This window comes from Nothoprocta perdicaria, unplaced genomic scaffold, assembly GCF_003342845.1.
Source record: "Nothoprocta perdicaria isolate Ctin4 unplaced genomic scaffold, notPer1 scaffold_116, whole genome shotgun sequence".
Classification (NCBI taxonomy): Eukaryota; Metazoa; Chordata; class Aves; order Tinamiformes; family Tinamidae; genus Nothoprocta; species Nothoprocta perdicaria.
This window is the reverse complement of record NW_020454272.1, coordinates 300,554-317,546: the sequence shown is the minus strand read 5'-3', so window position 1 is coordinate 317,546 and position 16,993 is coordinate 300,554. Positions and strand designations below refer to the sequence as shown.

Sequence of the window (16,993 nt, the reverse complement as noted above, 5' to 3'; positions counted from 1 at the left end):
CATGTCATCTAGCTCACATGTGCTGTTTTTGAATTAAATATACTGATAACTTTGGAAACTTATTTTTTTTTATGCAAAGGACCTGTGAATTTAGAATAGAATACGGCTCAGACCTAGAAAATCAGTCTCCCATCTTAAAAGAAGCAGCTGAACTTCTATCTAATGCTGCGCCTAAATGAGAGCTACGTGAGAAACATACTCTGTGAAAATGCATGCACTATGAATCACATACTGATTCCTAGTTAATGCATACCCACAGACATGCATGCATGTGAGCAAACAGATACCAAAATTACATTTACCATCTGCTGCATCTATGCGTATAAAAAGATTTCTGTGCAGACCCAGGCATATGCACCAAATGAGCTGTGCGCATTTATCCTCACTTAGCCCCAGGACAAGCACAGTATATTTAAAGCGCCCCAGGACGAGCGTAGTATATTTAAAGCCACATCGATGCCTACACGTTTCCATCCTCACACGCAGCAGCACGTGCTGGGGGCTGCCAGTTGTTCCAGGAGTGCAAAGGGATTTCCCCACTGCAAAGCCCAGGCAGCTCTGCTTCAGCCAAGGGTGGCACTGCCAACTTCCACAATACCTAATGTATTGGGCTATTTTGTTCCCATTTAAAATACTAACTTCTAGAAAGTGCATGGAAAGAATGAGGTGTTCAGGTTTGGGAACTTTTTAAAAATTATTTTAAATAAATAAAAAATGTGGATCGACGTATGTTTTGGCACACTGATGGTCCATATTTTGAAGAATCTCCTGACCAGTTTGCCAGGAGATTGGGCGAGAGAAGGAGGGGGTCTCCTGCTGCACGGCTCTGGCAGGAGGGGGAGATGAGAGGCAGGCGAGGGGGAGATGAGAGGCAGGCGAGGAGGAAGAAGAGGAGGAGGGAAAGTAGGTGCCGGCATAGCCCGCCTGGCCTCAAAGGTTCCGGGGGGCGCAGAGGGGAAGGGGCTGGGGGAGGAGAACAAAGCGCAAGAGGGAGACAGATTTGGGCAGGGGCGAGCGGGAGCGGCGGCGAGTCCCCGGGGCCGGGCGGCGGGGAGGGCGCCCCTACCCGCGGCGGTGCAGGTCGTGCTCCCGCGGCTCGGCCTCCGCCGCGCCCCTGAGGCGCCGCAGGAAGCCCAGGACGTCGCGCAGCTCGGCCTCGAAGGTGTCGATCACCGGGTTGCCCGGCGCCACGGCCCCGAAGAAGGCGGCCGGCGGCGGCCGCGGCACGGGCGCGCCGAGCGGCGGCCCCGCTCCCGCCGCCTCCGCCATGCTGCCGGGCAACGGCCGCCGGGCAACGGCCGCCTGTGGCGCGTGGGCGCCGCGGCGGGGCTCTAACGGCGCTCGCGTGGGCAGCAGCTCCGTGCAGGGGAGCGGGGGAATCTGCGTGCGCTCCCTGAGGAAAACCCGCTGCTCCCGCGGCCTCCACGGAGTCCATCTTCTGCGTCCCGGGGAGGTGGATGTTGCTTCAGACTTCCAGTGTCACTTGGCAGGGCTGCGGCACTGCTGCAGAGAAGGGAGAAGAAGCGCCTCTCTGCTAAGCCCCTGTGGAGTTAGCATCTGTCTGTAAAAAGAGGGCAGCAAACTGAGGAACAGGACCACATTGGTGAGCATTATAGGAAACAGCCGTAGCAGCCTATGTGTTTTGTGGTTCTTTATTGGCCTTACAGCAAAAGGGATTTGAGATAGAGGTGAAGGAAACTGGTTGAGTTTCCATGTTCATAAACATGATGAGCACAGGGGACAGCTTAATTTAAAACATGGAAGTGGAGGCTTATAAGTGTTACAAAATCATTGAAGTCAAGTGAGAAGGGAAGCAAAGAAGTACCTGAGAATTGTATCCAAGTAATTTATGGTTGAGAATAAAGTATGGTATGAACCACTGAAGAGGGACAGAGGTACAGCATTAGCATGCTGAATGATAACAGAATATTTCATTTGTGAGGACAGAGAAATGATATTGGAATGATACAGAGGCTATGAGAATAAGTAAAATTTGAAGTGGCTTTATGACTAATCTATCTGATTTACTCATTTATATTGTTACTTTGTGGGAACTGCGTGAATCTTTTGTCTAGCAGGTTTTGTGTGACTATGGGAGGGTGGTATCAGGAATCATTAAGGCTATTCATATGAATGGAGTAACCAGAGACATTGGCCATGGATGTAGGTGGAACCAAACGGCTGGGTAAACCTCTAAGAGAGTTCCTCACATTCTTGGGAAGGAGGTAGACAACTGAGCCTGCAAGGAAAAGACATCGCACAGAGCTGGTGATTTAGGAATCACCGAGTACAGAGGCAAATTTTACCAGGCACCTGAAATGTAAGAACCTGGCCTGCAGAGCAGTTATTGCCCTGCTTAAAGAGTCTCTCTGTGCTTTGCCACAGTAATCAAAGAACTTCCTGTGATGAATTCCAGATGACTAATAAACAAACTCTGGCTTCTCATGCCACTTCTGATTCCATCCTTGCCAGATTCCTAAGAGGAGTTGGCTATTTTGCCGCACTAGATGGTGCTATATCCAAAAGGGCTGATGTCCAAATTCACAGGGCCACAAGAGACACCCTTACAAAACAGCAGGGTCTAGAAGCTTCATGGGATGCTTGACAGACTGTAAGGGGGATTCCTGAGCAAAACTTTGTGTATCTCTAGTATTTGGCTGGCAGATGGTGGACTGAATGCAACCTTGGCAATCTGAATTAGTGTTTGCAGCCATAGATACAATTTAGGTTGAAGAAAACAGTGAAATAGAGAGACACAGTCATTTCCTATCTCAATCTCCATCATGTGTTCAGTGGGTCCAAAGGTTAAAAAAAATAAAAAACAGCTACATAGTTAGAACTTTTAATTTCATAAAGGTCATGTATGCTTTGAAAGGGCCTTCAGCAAGTGAAATGTGATGTTTATAAAGAAAAACTTGGAGTGAAAAGATTGATATATATTAAAGCTGAAACCCTAATAAAATTGTCTCAAAAATGTGAATATACACATTGTATGACTTGGAGAGTTTATAGCAGTTCTATGGATTATGTATGCCCCTATACCCCCCAAAAAAAAGAAAAAGTTATTTGTTGATCAATGCTATATTCATCATTGGTAGCTGAACCTTTAGATTTTGTATATTAATCAAGATAAATAGGAATCAGATAAGATGATTGTCTCACAGAAGAATGGGCATAGATTTCCATTTTGATAAATAAAACCTTAGCAGAGAGGTCATGGCAACCTAAGATCATTAAATCTTCAGATCATATATTGGTAAAGCTGCCTCAAAAATGAGGCCACAGAAGAACTCACAGAGTTAACTTAGTAAAAACCATTAGAGGCAATATCTATCCGTGGCCACGAGTGTGCTTGAGGCTGAAAGGGAGAATCCTTGCTGCTCACTCATCAAGCTGCCTGCTAACTTCTCTTGTTGTTGATTCCACCCGTGTGAAATACAGCGAAGCTGCAAAGAGCAAACAAAGGGGGGGAAACGCTGTGTGATCACAATAGAGTTTGACAGGAAAAGTGTCCAGTGGTATGAGGGTACGGAGGCTGAGGTAATGTCTGCCAAACCCTATTTATTACATTAAAAGAAGTTTGTTCTCTATGAGAACTCTTGAGAACCTTTCCTATGATGCTTCAACCTGTGCTCGAATTATTCGCCTGTAGATTTAGCTGATACTCAGAGACAAAGACCATTTTGGACAAGTCCCCAAAGATGAAAGCTCTAATTTTATGTAATGTCTTCTTTGATTCTTTTAGGAGGAAGAAAAAAAGTCTCAGATGAGATGATTCTGGCCATTGCTTATTATCTTCAGGCTAAGAGGACTTTTTAAAGAGTGCTTGGCATGTTTATGGGCTAGTATATTCAGAGCTATGGATGGCATTTGCTGCATTTGCTTAGTGGGAAGTCCCAGTGGGAATCCACAAAGTACATTCCCTCTGAGTAACACTGCAACAGTAAGGGCAGAAGCAGCAGCAGCAGCAGGTATGCACTGAATTTTACAGAGAAATTCACAGTTTATGGGTTACCCCAGGAGACCCCAGCTAAGGGCCAACAGAAACAGAATATGTGATATGACAGTGCAGCATGTGCTATTCACATGGTACAGGGGCAGAAGAATAGCTCTGCCTGGTAAGGGTCCTTTAAAGGCCTTAGGTAGCTGAAAGAGGTGAATAACGTGCTGAATGGCATGGATATTTTAAAAAAAAATGACTAAGGTCATTCATTAGGAGTAGAAAGAGGATAAACTTGCCTAAGAGCAAAAAAGGCAGCCTGTCTGCTGGAAGCAATGTACCTTTCAAATAACCAGCTGTACAGCAAGCATCAATCTGCAAGTTCATTGCTGCCACAGTGCAAGGCACTTGTTTGTGCCTAGGACTGATGAGGCAGGTTTGGAAGTGCCGGGCGTTCGTGGGCACCTGTGGGAGATGACACTCTCCTCAGTTCCTTTCCCTTCTGCTGTCCTTCCTGTTTTAAAGCTGTTGGGTAGAGCTGTTGCAAGCGTCATAGACCCACATGCCTTACTTCAATCTGCCTTTACTTTTCAAATGTAATTTGTGGACTTCTGATGTTAACCTTAAGTATGAAAGGGACATCTGCTACCTTTCAATGGAAAATTTAGTAAGAAGATAACAGAGATGACAAATGACAGAATAGCATCTTGTATTTTTTGCTGCATGGTAAGGAGGCATGTCCTGAGCTAGGCTTGCACATGCCTAGATGCAAAGGTAGAAAGATGTGCAAAGGGCTGATGGAAACGGCTTGTTTAGGGCACAGCACAGATACAGTATTACAAAAATCCTAGTACTTACAGAGTTGGACCTTAAGAAAGATTGCACTACTTTTTAAACAAAGCAAAAGATCCTGTCCTTTACTGAGATGGTGCTGTCCTTGTATACTATTCTAGTTCACAAGCTGTTTCTATCTCGAGTAGCATAAAAAGTTTGCCAGACCAGGGAACGTTCTCCATACTCCAAACCTTACATTAACAAAGGTAAAGCTTGTGAATCTTTTAACAAAGAATTGGTGGTCTTTTCAGCTACTCTGAAAGCAGACCTGGAACAGTTTTAATCCAAATGAATACTCAAGAAGGTTTTCATTTGCATTAAATTTGGACAAAGCTCTGAGCTTTCACTTGAAAAGGCTCCCTGGCTTCCCTCTGCTCCGGTGAGTTAACACATACAAGGGAGAGCATAAGCATGATCAACACAAGAATGAGCTGTGCAACTGTCAGGTTCTCACAAAGTTGCGTTCAAGTTTGGGGTGGAAATTCATATACCAACTACTCACTATGCTTTTGTTGTACGGCTGCTCACTACGTTTTTGTTGTATCATATGAAAGGTTTCAATGTGGAACCCCAAAGACAAAGTGAAAATTTTCAAAGTTTTAATATAGAACTAATTTTTTTTATGTGGAGGTAAAACACTCACTGAATTCCCCAGAAAGGTTTCTCAGTATCTGTGTACTGTTAGGGAAATGTTCTTAAGCACATGTTCTAGTTTATGTCTAGAACGGGTCTTAGAGGGATCAAGTAATTTTGCTCAGTCAGTTCTCCAAAGAAAATGGAGGCATCTGTAATACTGGTGCAAGGAATCTATGAGATTTGTCTCTCCAAGGCAGGCTGTGCTGTTCAACATCGAATGAGTTAACCTGTCTTTTGGGAGGGAGGAGCAATAGGGTTGTTATATAGAGGTCTGAGTCTGTAAAAGATTTAAATTGAAACAGAACAGATTCTGAGATCTGCTTCATGGATTTTAGTACCTAAGCTAGCAGCACCTCAAAGTCCCTTAGTGACTTTTCAAAAGATGGACGTACTGCTGCAATAAAATAGTTTGCCTGCTATTTCTGATATTTTCATTATTTGAGTAAGATATGCTTAAATGTATTCTACTCCACTAGATATCAAATAATACAGCTTATTTTGGAAAGCTTTCAAAGGCTCTGCAAATATTTCTTCAGAGATATGTGAGTTTTGGCTCACTGGACACACCACGTCGGTAAGCTGCTTCTCTCACTCAAAGATCCTGGGTCCAGGCTCCAGGCTCAGGAAGCAAGAGGGGTTCCTCTAAAAAAGAAGCTGCATCTACGGCTAGGCTACAAAGAAGCCTTGAGCAAAAGCCTTGTAAATCTCTGACAAGATTGAAAAGGGAAAAGTCTGGGCATTTTAGTCATGTGGATGAAAGCTACAACTTAGAAATGCAGCTTGGAACCCAGAGAGAGGCCGGAGCTAAGGACAGCATCCAGTTTATTGAGCAGAGACAGGCAAGATGGTTCTATTTTCTGTGACATGTGAGAACAGAGTTGGCCTAGGTGGAAGAGGGAAATAAGTTCAGTTTTATCTGCATTGAGCTTAAGCTGCTCACAAGACATCTAATAGGTAAAAACTGAGTTTGGAAAGAAGCAGTGAAGTGTTTAGCTTAAAATCATCATGCATTTTTTAATTTAATGAAGATTCTAAAAACAAACTAGGGAAGTTTGGCCTAACCAAAGAAAAAAAGTATTTCTGAAGCCTTTCCAAAATTCCCTTGAAGCCAAAATGACAATGCATTTCTGTTCACATTCTCCTTATGTGCATTTTTTGTTATAATTCTGAGCTGCCACAAACGCTGTAGATTGAAATCATTCCAGGGAAATAACACTATTGTTTGTATATATAACTCCTGAATAGCCAAACGCATTTTTATCATAACACTTTCTCTGTTACGCATGTGGTCAGGCAGTACTCACAGGATGAAAATAGACTCTTCTAGGAATTAACCACTGACAACAAACAAGGGGAGAATTAAAATAACCTCTTGATGACCTCCAATGTTTTTAGGGCTGTGCATCTCATTTCAGGCCATTTCTTATTCCATTAATATGCATTCTGAAAGTTTTTGGCATCATTGCTTCTGGTTTTCATTCATATCAGGTTTTCACCCAGTTGCCAGAATATTTCACTCCAAGGACAAAGTATCTGTTGATTGAGTTTCATTGAAGCAGCTGACAGAAATTGTTTTGAGCAACAGCCTGACCTTTGACTAGGAGATTTAGCAGTAGAGTTTGGAAGTAAGCAGTAGAAAATTATGCAATGTGGAAAAGTAGTTATTTGATGGTTAATATGTCTTTCTTATGCAAGGACATAGAAATATCTTTCTCGTCAAATACTTATTTGCTGATTTCATATTTCTCAGCAATACTTTCTATTGGTATGTAATGCCAATCATATTTTCTATTTCCCTTCAAAGCAACCGGTGCTGTTGCTGGATTATATCTGATGAAGTGGAAACTTTCCAGAAACAGAATTATATATTTACAAATATATTTGTATGGAGATGAAGGTGCATCATTAAGTGCATCATTAAATGCATTAAGTGCTCAATAGGACTGTAGGAATCTACAATATGCAAAAGTGGGATGACACTAAAGAAGAGTAAGTAGAAGGAAGATTAAAATCTCCAGCTAAAGACCAGCTGCTAACAGGGATAGGTAGAAGTGTAGTTATTTCCCACAGGAATGCTGACATTTTTGCTGGTAAAGCACTGATTGCCACTGATAGAGCAGCCTGCGTATATGGAGCTAGAGAGTACAAGTAGATCTGTTACAGACAGTATGACTGGAGAAGCCTTCCTTTAATCATTTCTTTTCTTAATGCTTTAAAAGGCAAAGCATTTGTTTCAAAAAGAATTGCAGTATGCAGATATTTAAGTGGAGCACCTTTGCTAAAATAAAATATTTTTCTTGATGTTTGATCTTGCACTTCAGAATTAGTGTAGCAAATGTTTTCTATTTCAATTGTAATAGGTTTTAAATAGCTGATACTTTTATATCTGTCTTCAAAGCCACTTTGCTATGCATTTTAATTTCATTTTCTGTTTAGACTCTTTCAATCATGCTATTGAGTTTTCATAGAGCCCATTTGGAGGGCTTGTTTTCATAGTTATTTCAATAAAACCCCTATCATAGGTTTTTAGAGTGAAGGCTAATGAGTTCTAATTCTTGAAGTTTTATCACTCTGATAAAGTTTTTAACTGACAAGCAGACAATTCATTTTGCCATACTCATTTTCTAATGAATAAGAAACCTGTAATTCCTTTTCCTTTTATAGACTATTTTACAGACCACAGAAAATTTTGTGTATTAAAAATAAAGCTGCATGTGTTTCTGCCCAGCATAGGATCAGTTTGTCCTTTGCAATTATTTTCTATCCACGAGATACTCTAAATGAAATTACAATCTTTCACCCTTTTCACATTCAGACTTTCTAATTAGCGAAGTCAAACTATTATTTTTCCTCCAGCTCATGGCACTTTGTGGGGGAAAAAAGTCCTACCAGCACTTTAACACATTTAATGAATGGAATAATTAAAATCTTATAGACCTTCATCACACAAATGTAGTGGACATAAGGCTTCTCCTTCACTAGGATAAATACATTAAAATGCCCATTTATTACTCAGTGGATCTACTTTGTATACTCAGGCATATCTAATAAATTTAGAGACAAAAGCACTGTATTTACTCTAGCAGAGGCAATATAAGATAGAGGGGGTTTTTTTCCTTGTTTTTCCTGTGTCATTAGTAATGGAATTGTTAAATTATCCTTATAGGAGCAAATACTATGTTGTACCCGTATAATCTCATCAAAGACTCATTGAATGATTCTTTAGAGAAAAAAAAAAAAGACACAACTTTGCTGAAATAAAGCAACATATCATCAGTCTGAGTTAGGACCAATATAACTAAATATAACTTAGTCATCAGAAACATAATCACTAGGTACCACACAAGAATAATATTAAAAAAAAGAACCTAATTTATAGATCTGAGACTTCGCGTGCATCTACATTAGTATTTTGGTTTAGATCAAGAGTGCTCAGCTGAAGTGAATCAGATCATCTCCTCTTACTGCTCATATTTCCTGTTATGGAGTGGTCTTGAGCGCATTAATAGAATTCCTTTGGAATGAAAGCACACATGAAGAGCACACATTCTTCAACAAGTATTAGGAAATTTATTCTGTAGGACTAAATCAGAATATCCATCATGATGTTCTGTTTACACTGCATTAGTTCAATCTTTTTCAAGGATGGAGAGAACAGAAAATATGCATTCTGCAGATATGTATGGTTCTTCCAGAGAACGCTTCATTTCCTTAAAACACACTCTAAGAAGCGTGTACAAGTCTAATACCTATCCTACTATGATAGTTCTCCTATTGTCCTTTCAGATATCCTAGCAACACCCACGTAGCCTTCATTCACCACAGGCACCTTGGCACAAGTGCTTCTCCTGTGACTCTCAGCACCCATATGATGCATGCAACAACCCTCATAGATCATGGAGAGTGAAAATTGAAGTATCTTCAGGGAAGCCTAAGAAGAGAAAATAATAAGGTGGAAAGGTCAGAAGGAACAGCAAAGGATGAGAAAGGAAGGACTGCAGTGTCTGAAATGCCTCTCATTAAAGAGTAGAGCCTTAAAGGAAGATAATTTACTTTTAAGAGAAAAATAATCATGCCTTGAATACTGACAGAAATAGGTCTCCCTAGTATTTTCTCAGGTGTTTCTCTGGAGAATAGTAAAGGAGAGTCTGTAGAGAAGAGGAAAAGAAATAACAACCAAAAAAAAACCCTAAAGCATTCCTCCCAAAAGAGACACTTCCACCTTTTAATGCATGCTTGTAACGTGGGTGATGTGGTATGGCAATGTTAGCTGTGGCAAACGCTAGACCATAGTGTCTCATATCTAAAAAGGAGCAGAGCAGGATTGGTCTCTTCTCCAAAATATCTATTAATAGGATAAGAGGAAATGGCCTCAAGCTGTGCTAGAGGGTTTTCAGGTTAGATATCAGGAAAACTTTCCACAAAGAGAGAGTGATGAAGCATTGGAACCAGCTGCCAGGGAAATGGTGGAATCGCCTTCCTTAGCAGCGTTCAAGAAACGTGTAGATGAGGCACTTAGGGACACAGTTTATCAGACATGACGGTGATGGGTTTACAGTCGGACTTGATAATCTTGAAGGTCTTTTCCGATCATAACATTTTTATGATTCTAAAATAACAGCAACCATGATAAGTATATCGCTGAAGTTTGGGATATGCTATAACAATTGGCTGCGTTAAATTAAACATACCCTTCTCCAACAACCTAGTCCCAGAACAATGACAATGATACCGCCTCCTCCATGCCTTCTCTTTCTCTCAAACCTAACCCTAACGTTAAACCTACAAATTTTGCTGACCACCTGCCTACTAGAGAGACCAACACATCTCTAGGCAGCATTCACCTCATTCATGGCCTCTTTCCACAATGTGGAAAACACTTAACACCACATTAATTTTATCATTCAACCCTAATGCTAATCCTAAAATGTTTCCCCAACACTTGCCATATGGAAGACCTCTCTGTGCGGGCCAGATGAAAAACTCCTTCCGGGCGCCAACTCTGGGCAGCGTATACCTTCCCCTGACAGCCTCCTTCCAAAGACATAACAACAATGCCTATATGATATCACTTTCACACTACCTAAAATGTAACCTTAAAACTTTTACTAAAAAAATACTGTGTGGAATGCCACCACGTGTGGGCCAGACGAGAAACGCCTCACAGAATCCATCGTAGGCCTTCTCCTGGCGACCTCAATCCAGCCATGGAAACACTCCCACCACACTCGGTCTATGTTTCTAACCCAGTGTCAGTTTCCCTGACACTTGCCATGTGGAAGACCACTATGTGTGCACCAGATGAGAAATTCCTCCCAGGAATCATCTGTGGACAGCATATACCTTCCCCTTGGCCTCTTTCCAAGCACACACAATGGTGCCTCTCTGCTTTCTCTTTCTCTCAACACCAGCCCTAACCCCAGTCCTGAAACAGTTACCAAAAAGCTACTGGGCAGAAAACCCACTTCTGTGGGCCAGACAAGAAACGCCTCCCAGAAATCATCTCTGGGCAAGGTACACCTTACCCTGGACACCTCATTCCAGAACCATGACACCACCTCCTCTGTGCTTTCTCTCAAACCTAACCACAACTGTAGCCCACACCCTCAATACCGATGTAGCTGCTCCCTGTGGAAGAACACCTTAAGAAGCCTAACAATTTTCTCCCACACTTGGCATGCGTGCTAAGTTTTCTGAGAGCAAAGACTCTTCCCAGGGATCATCTCTCAGCTTTGCAAAGCTTCCCCTGTGGGCCCTTTCCACACCCCTGGCAATGGTACCTCTAGGTTTCCTCTTTTTCATGGTGAGGGATTGGACACCTTTTCCACAGAAAGGATGTAGTTTCCTCAACCCTCTGATCTGTATTTTCTGAACCCAGTAATTAGTATTTTTGGTAGCTATTTATGCTGGGCACACTGGAGATCTGAGATCATGGGATAATGGCCTTTCTTTTTTAGAAGGGAAATATATTAACTGGAAGCAGTAGGGAAAAAGTAAGAAGAAAGTGAAAACATGAAGTTGGAGTTTGTCATGGCATATGTTTTAGTAGTAGTGCTGGAATTTCAGGTCTTTAAACCTCTTTGACAGATGATACTTCATCTCTGGGGCATTGCAGCTATTAATATGGAAGACAGTCATTAATATACATAGAGACATTCTAATGCTGAAGCCCTGAGAGGTTTGCAAACTGGGATGTGTGGGAAACTTCCTCGAGTGAAGTGGTTTATCCTGTGGGTATGAATGCAAGAGCATTACTCCAGGGTTGATCCTAAGCAAAGGGAGGCAGGGAGGATCAAGCAAGTTGATCATCTCTTCATTAGTGAGCCATAAGAGGTCCCAGTGAGTTTTGAAAATATGAAGAGATTGATGTTAATTGGGATGAGATGACTTCTAAGGTCACCCTGTTGTATACTGGATGCCTTTGTGATACCTTGTCTACATCACACTTTTTATGCAGGCTAGGAATATCTATGTACTTTATTATTGTTATTTTATTATAGGCTTGTTATACAGCTTTGGTCTGTTGATATCTTTTTGTGTCATTTTATCTTATTTCATTAATTTTGTTATTTAGTGTGAGGTATTCAAGCATTTCAGTAACTGTTGTTAGAATATCGGTTTATTACTAGTTTGGCTGAATCTAATTTCCTTTAGACAGAGGGGATGACAGGTCACTGCTGAGTTAAAGAATATCAACAGTGGCCTGAAATTCTCCACACTGAAATTTTCAGTGAGTATGTAAGTTTGCTAGATTTGAAGACTAATATTATCATTTGCATCACTAATTATATTTTAATTTATTCACCATTTATTTTATGATCTATATGTTTCTATAGCACCTCTGTAACGATCTTTTTTTGTATATCTATATCATTCTTTCGCCCTTATTTTTAACATAGAATACCTAAAAAAGTGTAAAAATGTAATTACTGAAAAATGCAAAGCAATGCAAGGCCATGGCATTTCTGATAACGTTTCCAAAGTCTCTGAGTAACATAGCCCTGTACAACATATGGACATTATTTCAGGCATACAGCTGCATTTAGAATTTACAATAACTGAATATTTTTGCACTGACAAATACATGTGCATTCAATGAAACAGGGCTTCCAGAAGTTGCTCTGTAAAATTCAAATTCTCCAGATATACCCAATGAGGCCTACGTAGCTTGAGAATACACTGATTTCTCAATCCCCATCTTAAAACTCACTGTGATGTAGGTGGCATTTCGTTATTCCCACCTCTGTTGAGCTTGGCCATTGCCTCAGACACCTTCTCATTACTCAGTGTCTGGCACTCATCATTACCGTTCACTATCAGGATGTTCTAGCTCATATTAGTGTGAAATGCCAAAAATCACTGTGGTTAATGCTTGGACTAGATGATCACTAGATGGTCCCTTCCAACCTCAACCATTCTATGATTCTGTGATTCTGTGAATGCTTCTGTCATTCCATCCACTTTATGATTTTAAAGCCTAGACCTGTTACAAAATCAGAATGCTGCTTCACTGCATGCAGTGGGTGGCTTGCTTTGGTATGTGCAGTATCAGGCTATGCAGTGAAGCTGTCTCCCGGGGTGCATCTCTTTATAGTGCAGGTCAACTGAATATGTTTCAACAAGACAAATTCAATTCAAGCAAATGCCCACTTCAAGAGTATCTTAATTTTACTTCCCTGTGAAACCATGTATCCCATTTGGAGAGAAGCAGGAAATACAGAAGGAAATTAATACATGCAGCACTCTTGGATAATAATTATTACATGAGTTTGAAGGACATTTGCACAAAGAAGAATGTATGCACAAAGCCACAGACCACAGTGACCTCCCACACAGCACACTTCTTTAGAATTACTGAAATTATAAACAAAGTAAAAGCTCTTCTTTCCCAAACAGTCTCCTCAGTGTCAGTAGCTTTCACATTCTGGCTTCTGTCACTGCATCCCACACTCTCCCTGTTGCTAAGTGCTTTAGGCTTTTGCAATATGTTCCAGAGGCTCTCTGTTTCTCTCAGATCTCAAAATGTGCTATCGTTTGAGAGCAGCATGTCTAGGTTTATCTAACTTGGTAAGGAAAAAAAAATAAATTGTACAAATTGCAGCTTCCTACAGAAAATGAGATTTTTTCCCTGCTAAAAAATGTCTCTGTAATCCTGCATGCCCTTTCATAACACTTTGCTAGAACACCCTTGCAGTTCTCAGTAGGATATGTGAGGAATGGGGGCACATTATGGCTCCTGGGAATAGCTGTAACTAAAGCTTTACTGTAAGTGACAATAGCAGCATAGAGCACACACTGCTTGCGGAGGCTTGAATCACTGCTCTAGCTGTGCTATGCAAATAAAGAAATTCATAAATAAATGGAAATCACAGGAAAGGTGAAAAAAAAGAAGATAATATAACAGTTAAGAGTTTATATCATTCCAGAACCATGTTCATCAGTATTGATTGTTAAATGTATGCATCATTACAGTTTAAATATTGTTTGGTTTCTTATGCCCTTGGAGCAGGCATGCAGCAGTTTCTCCCTCGCAGAGAATGATATTCTCACAATTACTCACCCACCCAACCATGCAGCTTCCTTATCTTTTAGGGGTATGAATCCTACTGAGTGCGGTTTTCAGGCCGTTGCCTTTACCTGTCCTAGCGTGGAGCTGGCCAGCTTTCCTTGTCTCCTACACCGTATCCTTACACTGATTGCCTGACGGATTTGCTGTCTCTTTTCCACTCTGAGCAACACTGGTAGAGATTAAAGAGCTGTCTTAAAAGCTAGCAGATATATGAGCACATCCTCACCGCTTTCAGACACAAGAAATGTTCTAGGCACAGGTATATTTCGGTTTTGCCACATCCCAAAGCCAGCTGAAGGCATAGGTGAAGTAGACTATATTTAGGTAAAGTAGGCTGTATTTAAGCAGAAAATAATTCAGTACATTAGGAGCAGATCAGTAGATTGAAACTATTGATACTGAGCCACCTCACACTTCCATTTTAAGTGTATTGGGAGGTTATTTTGGGATATATTCAGCGTGGTCCCCTGAGCCACACACCTCCACTACACACATGCTTCCAAGCTTTCTGAAGAGAAAAAGTGCTAGGTACTGGCTAGAGGACCTTGCAATGATCCAGCTCACACACAGTTTTGGAAGCTACCCTTCCCATTCGCAGTATGTGCAGCACATTTGGAGCAGCGCTTCTGTTGTCATTCCCTCCTTAAGGAATTTAGTTTGCATGCGCCAAAACTGCTCTGAGAGCTGAAACAACACATGGTAAATGGAAACAATCTCAGGAGGATTTCCCCCAGAACTGCGTACTGCCACAAAACAAAATGCTAGTGCAGACACAGCCCTTTGACAGCTGCTGAGTGCAGTGATCTGCCAGCTCCTTGAGGGCCGAGGAGATGAGATCAGCTATTTCAGACTGAATCTCTTCCCTCCCTGTAGACCACTTCTCTACATCACTCCAGGCCTCCTGCCCTACTATCAATGTCCTATGTTTTTCCTTTTCCCACAGGAAAGGTCCCTGACATTACCAGCCATATGGAAGATGAAGGAAGTGAGCCAGGGCTGCTTAAAGATTCTGCTTTCTGTAGGGTGAGGGCTGACCTGAGACCTGAGCAGGAAGACACCACAGCCAAAGAGAACCAAGGGAAGAGTGTTCCTAGGGTGGCACGGGCAAACATAGGCTACAAGGAAGGGCTCTCCGAAACACCGCTGCTTCTGATGTGCTTCACTCACCAGCCTCCTCTCTTTCCTTCCTCCCTTACATTCCTAAAACATCTTGGACAGTTCACAGCATCCTAACATTCACTCGGAAGAAAAAGGATCCTTTCCCGCATCCTGATTTCTTACACTGAAATAGTTCTCCTGTTACTGCTGCACAGTTTGATGAGCAGAATTTTTAAAATGATGATTCAACTGATGTTTTCTCTCTGCATCATTCTCCTCACATCCAGGGAAAGAGAGTTAAAAAAAATCTTCCTGGTTTATTCTGTCTCCTAGGCCTCTTTCTTGCCTCTACATACCTTCTTTTGATAAGTGCATGTTGAAACTGGACGTATCTTGACTCTATCCTTACTTCCTTGTTTAGTATGGACCTTAAACTGAAGATGATACTTATTCCTCCTCTTAATGAAAATCTGGGATAGCATGTTCCGTTGCTTGCCATCTTAGAAGCCTCTGTGGAGGATCAGGATTAAAACACAAACCACCCTACAATGGTTTGAAAAGACACGGATTATTCTGAATCAGAGAAGAACACCAGCCCAGGCAGACATTACTCTTAACTGGGACCTAGCAACTATCAGCTAACAGGCAGGGTAAGAATGAGCCAAAAAACACACCTGATCCCCTTCTAACTGACAGAATAAAAGCATGTTCACCACCCAAATGTGGGGCTAAGACCCAGTCCAAGCGTGTGAAAGGCACATAGCCCTCAAACCCATTCTTCTGCTTCTTTTCCCTTGAAGCTCTTGTTAAATTCAATAGACAATACAGTGTAGTTGCGTGCTTAATAATCAGCTCGGTGCCCAGCAGAGCAATTACGGATAGGAATGAGGTGACACCACTTGTAAGGTTTTCAAGATTTTTTTAAGTTGAGACTGGAGGAAAAATAAAATAAGATTGGAATAGGATCTGAAAGAGTTTTGAATTCAGTTGATAGTGGCCAAAACTCACTAGTTGCTGAGAGCTGAACCTGTGATTTGTACGAAACAAGCAAAAGGCCCTCATCTGGTTCTCTGGCCAGTATCTAATTAAAACAAAGACAAAACCAACCAACCAACCAAAAAAACTACAATAGGCATCAGTTTGACATCTTTACCAATACTCTCCTACAAAGACCAGGAATTACTGCCTATGGAAGTATGATCTGTATCTCACACGTAAAGGACATCAATGTAGGAAGCACTGAGAGATGCTGCAGTGCTGTGCCTGCATTATGGAAAGAGAGCTCTCGTACGCCCAGGCTCTGTAAGGGTGGCATACCCAGATATACTGTATTCTCTTAACTCTATTCTTGGTATGTTACTAAGAAACGACTGTTTCTATGGTAAGATCATTGCTGGGCAAAATAAGCTGTTTTGATCAATTATAAAAAAAGGTAAATTATGTTTTAAAACAAAAATACTGCATTGGAATGCTAATCGTATGAAATCATGCCAATATAGAATTCCAAAAGCATACTTATTTTATTATTATTTCTAGTGAATATTTACTCTAAATTCTGTATTATCTATAAACCGATCTAAATGAATATCTGCCCTGCAAAATACGTAACTAACTGTGGCCACATCTACAGTGGCTGCAAAAGCTCCAGCAGGCCATTTTTTCTGTTTTCAAAAGAAAGTATAATTGTACAGCAGCTTACCGTGGATTATAAGTATCCAGATGACCATGAGTGTGCCATGTTGGGAAGTGAACAAAAGAAATAGGAATGGCAAACGCAAAAAAATATGCTTTGAAATAGGAATGGTAAATGCAAAAAAAGGAGAGAAAAAAATAAGTGCATTAAATAAACTTCGGCATTTATTTTTAACATACTTCTGTGGTAACAGCTAGACTGTAAAGCTGACAAGTAATAGATA

At 41.2% G+C, this 16,993-nt stretch overlaps 1 protein-coding gene across 1 annotated transcript in view; it reads right to left on the bottom strand.

The window, feature by feature from the left end:
* The window catches only part of CFAP54 (cilia and flagella associated protein 54), a 97,966-nt gene extending 96,697 nt beyond the window's left edge, over positions 1-1,269 (bottom strand). Inside the window, exon 1 of the mRNA XM_026053478.1 lies at positions 1,067-1,269. Coding sequence (XP_025909263.1) covers positions 1,067-1,269 — 203 coding nt within the window. The remainder of the gene's footprint in view (positions 1-1,066) is intronic.
* Between the last annotated feature and the right edge of the window lie 15,724 nt (positions 1,270-16,993).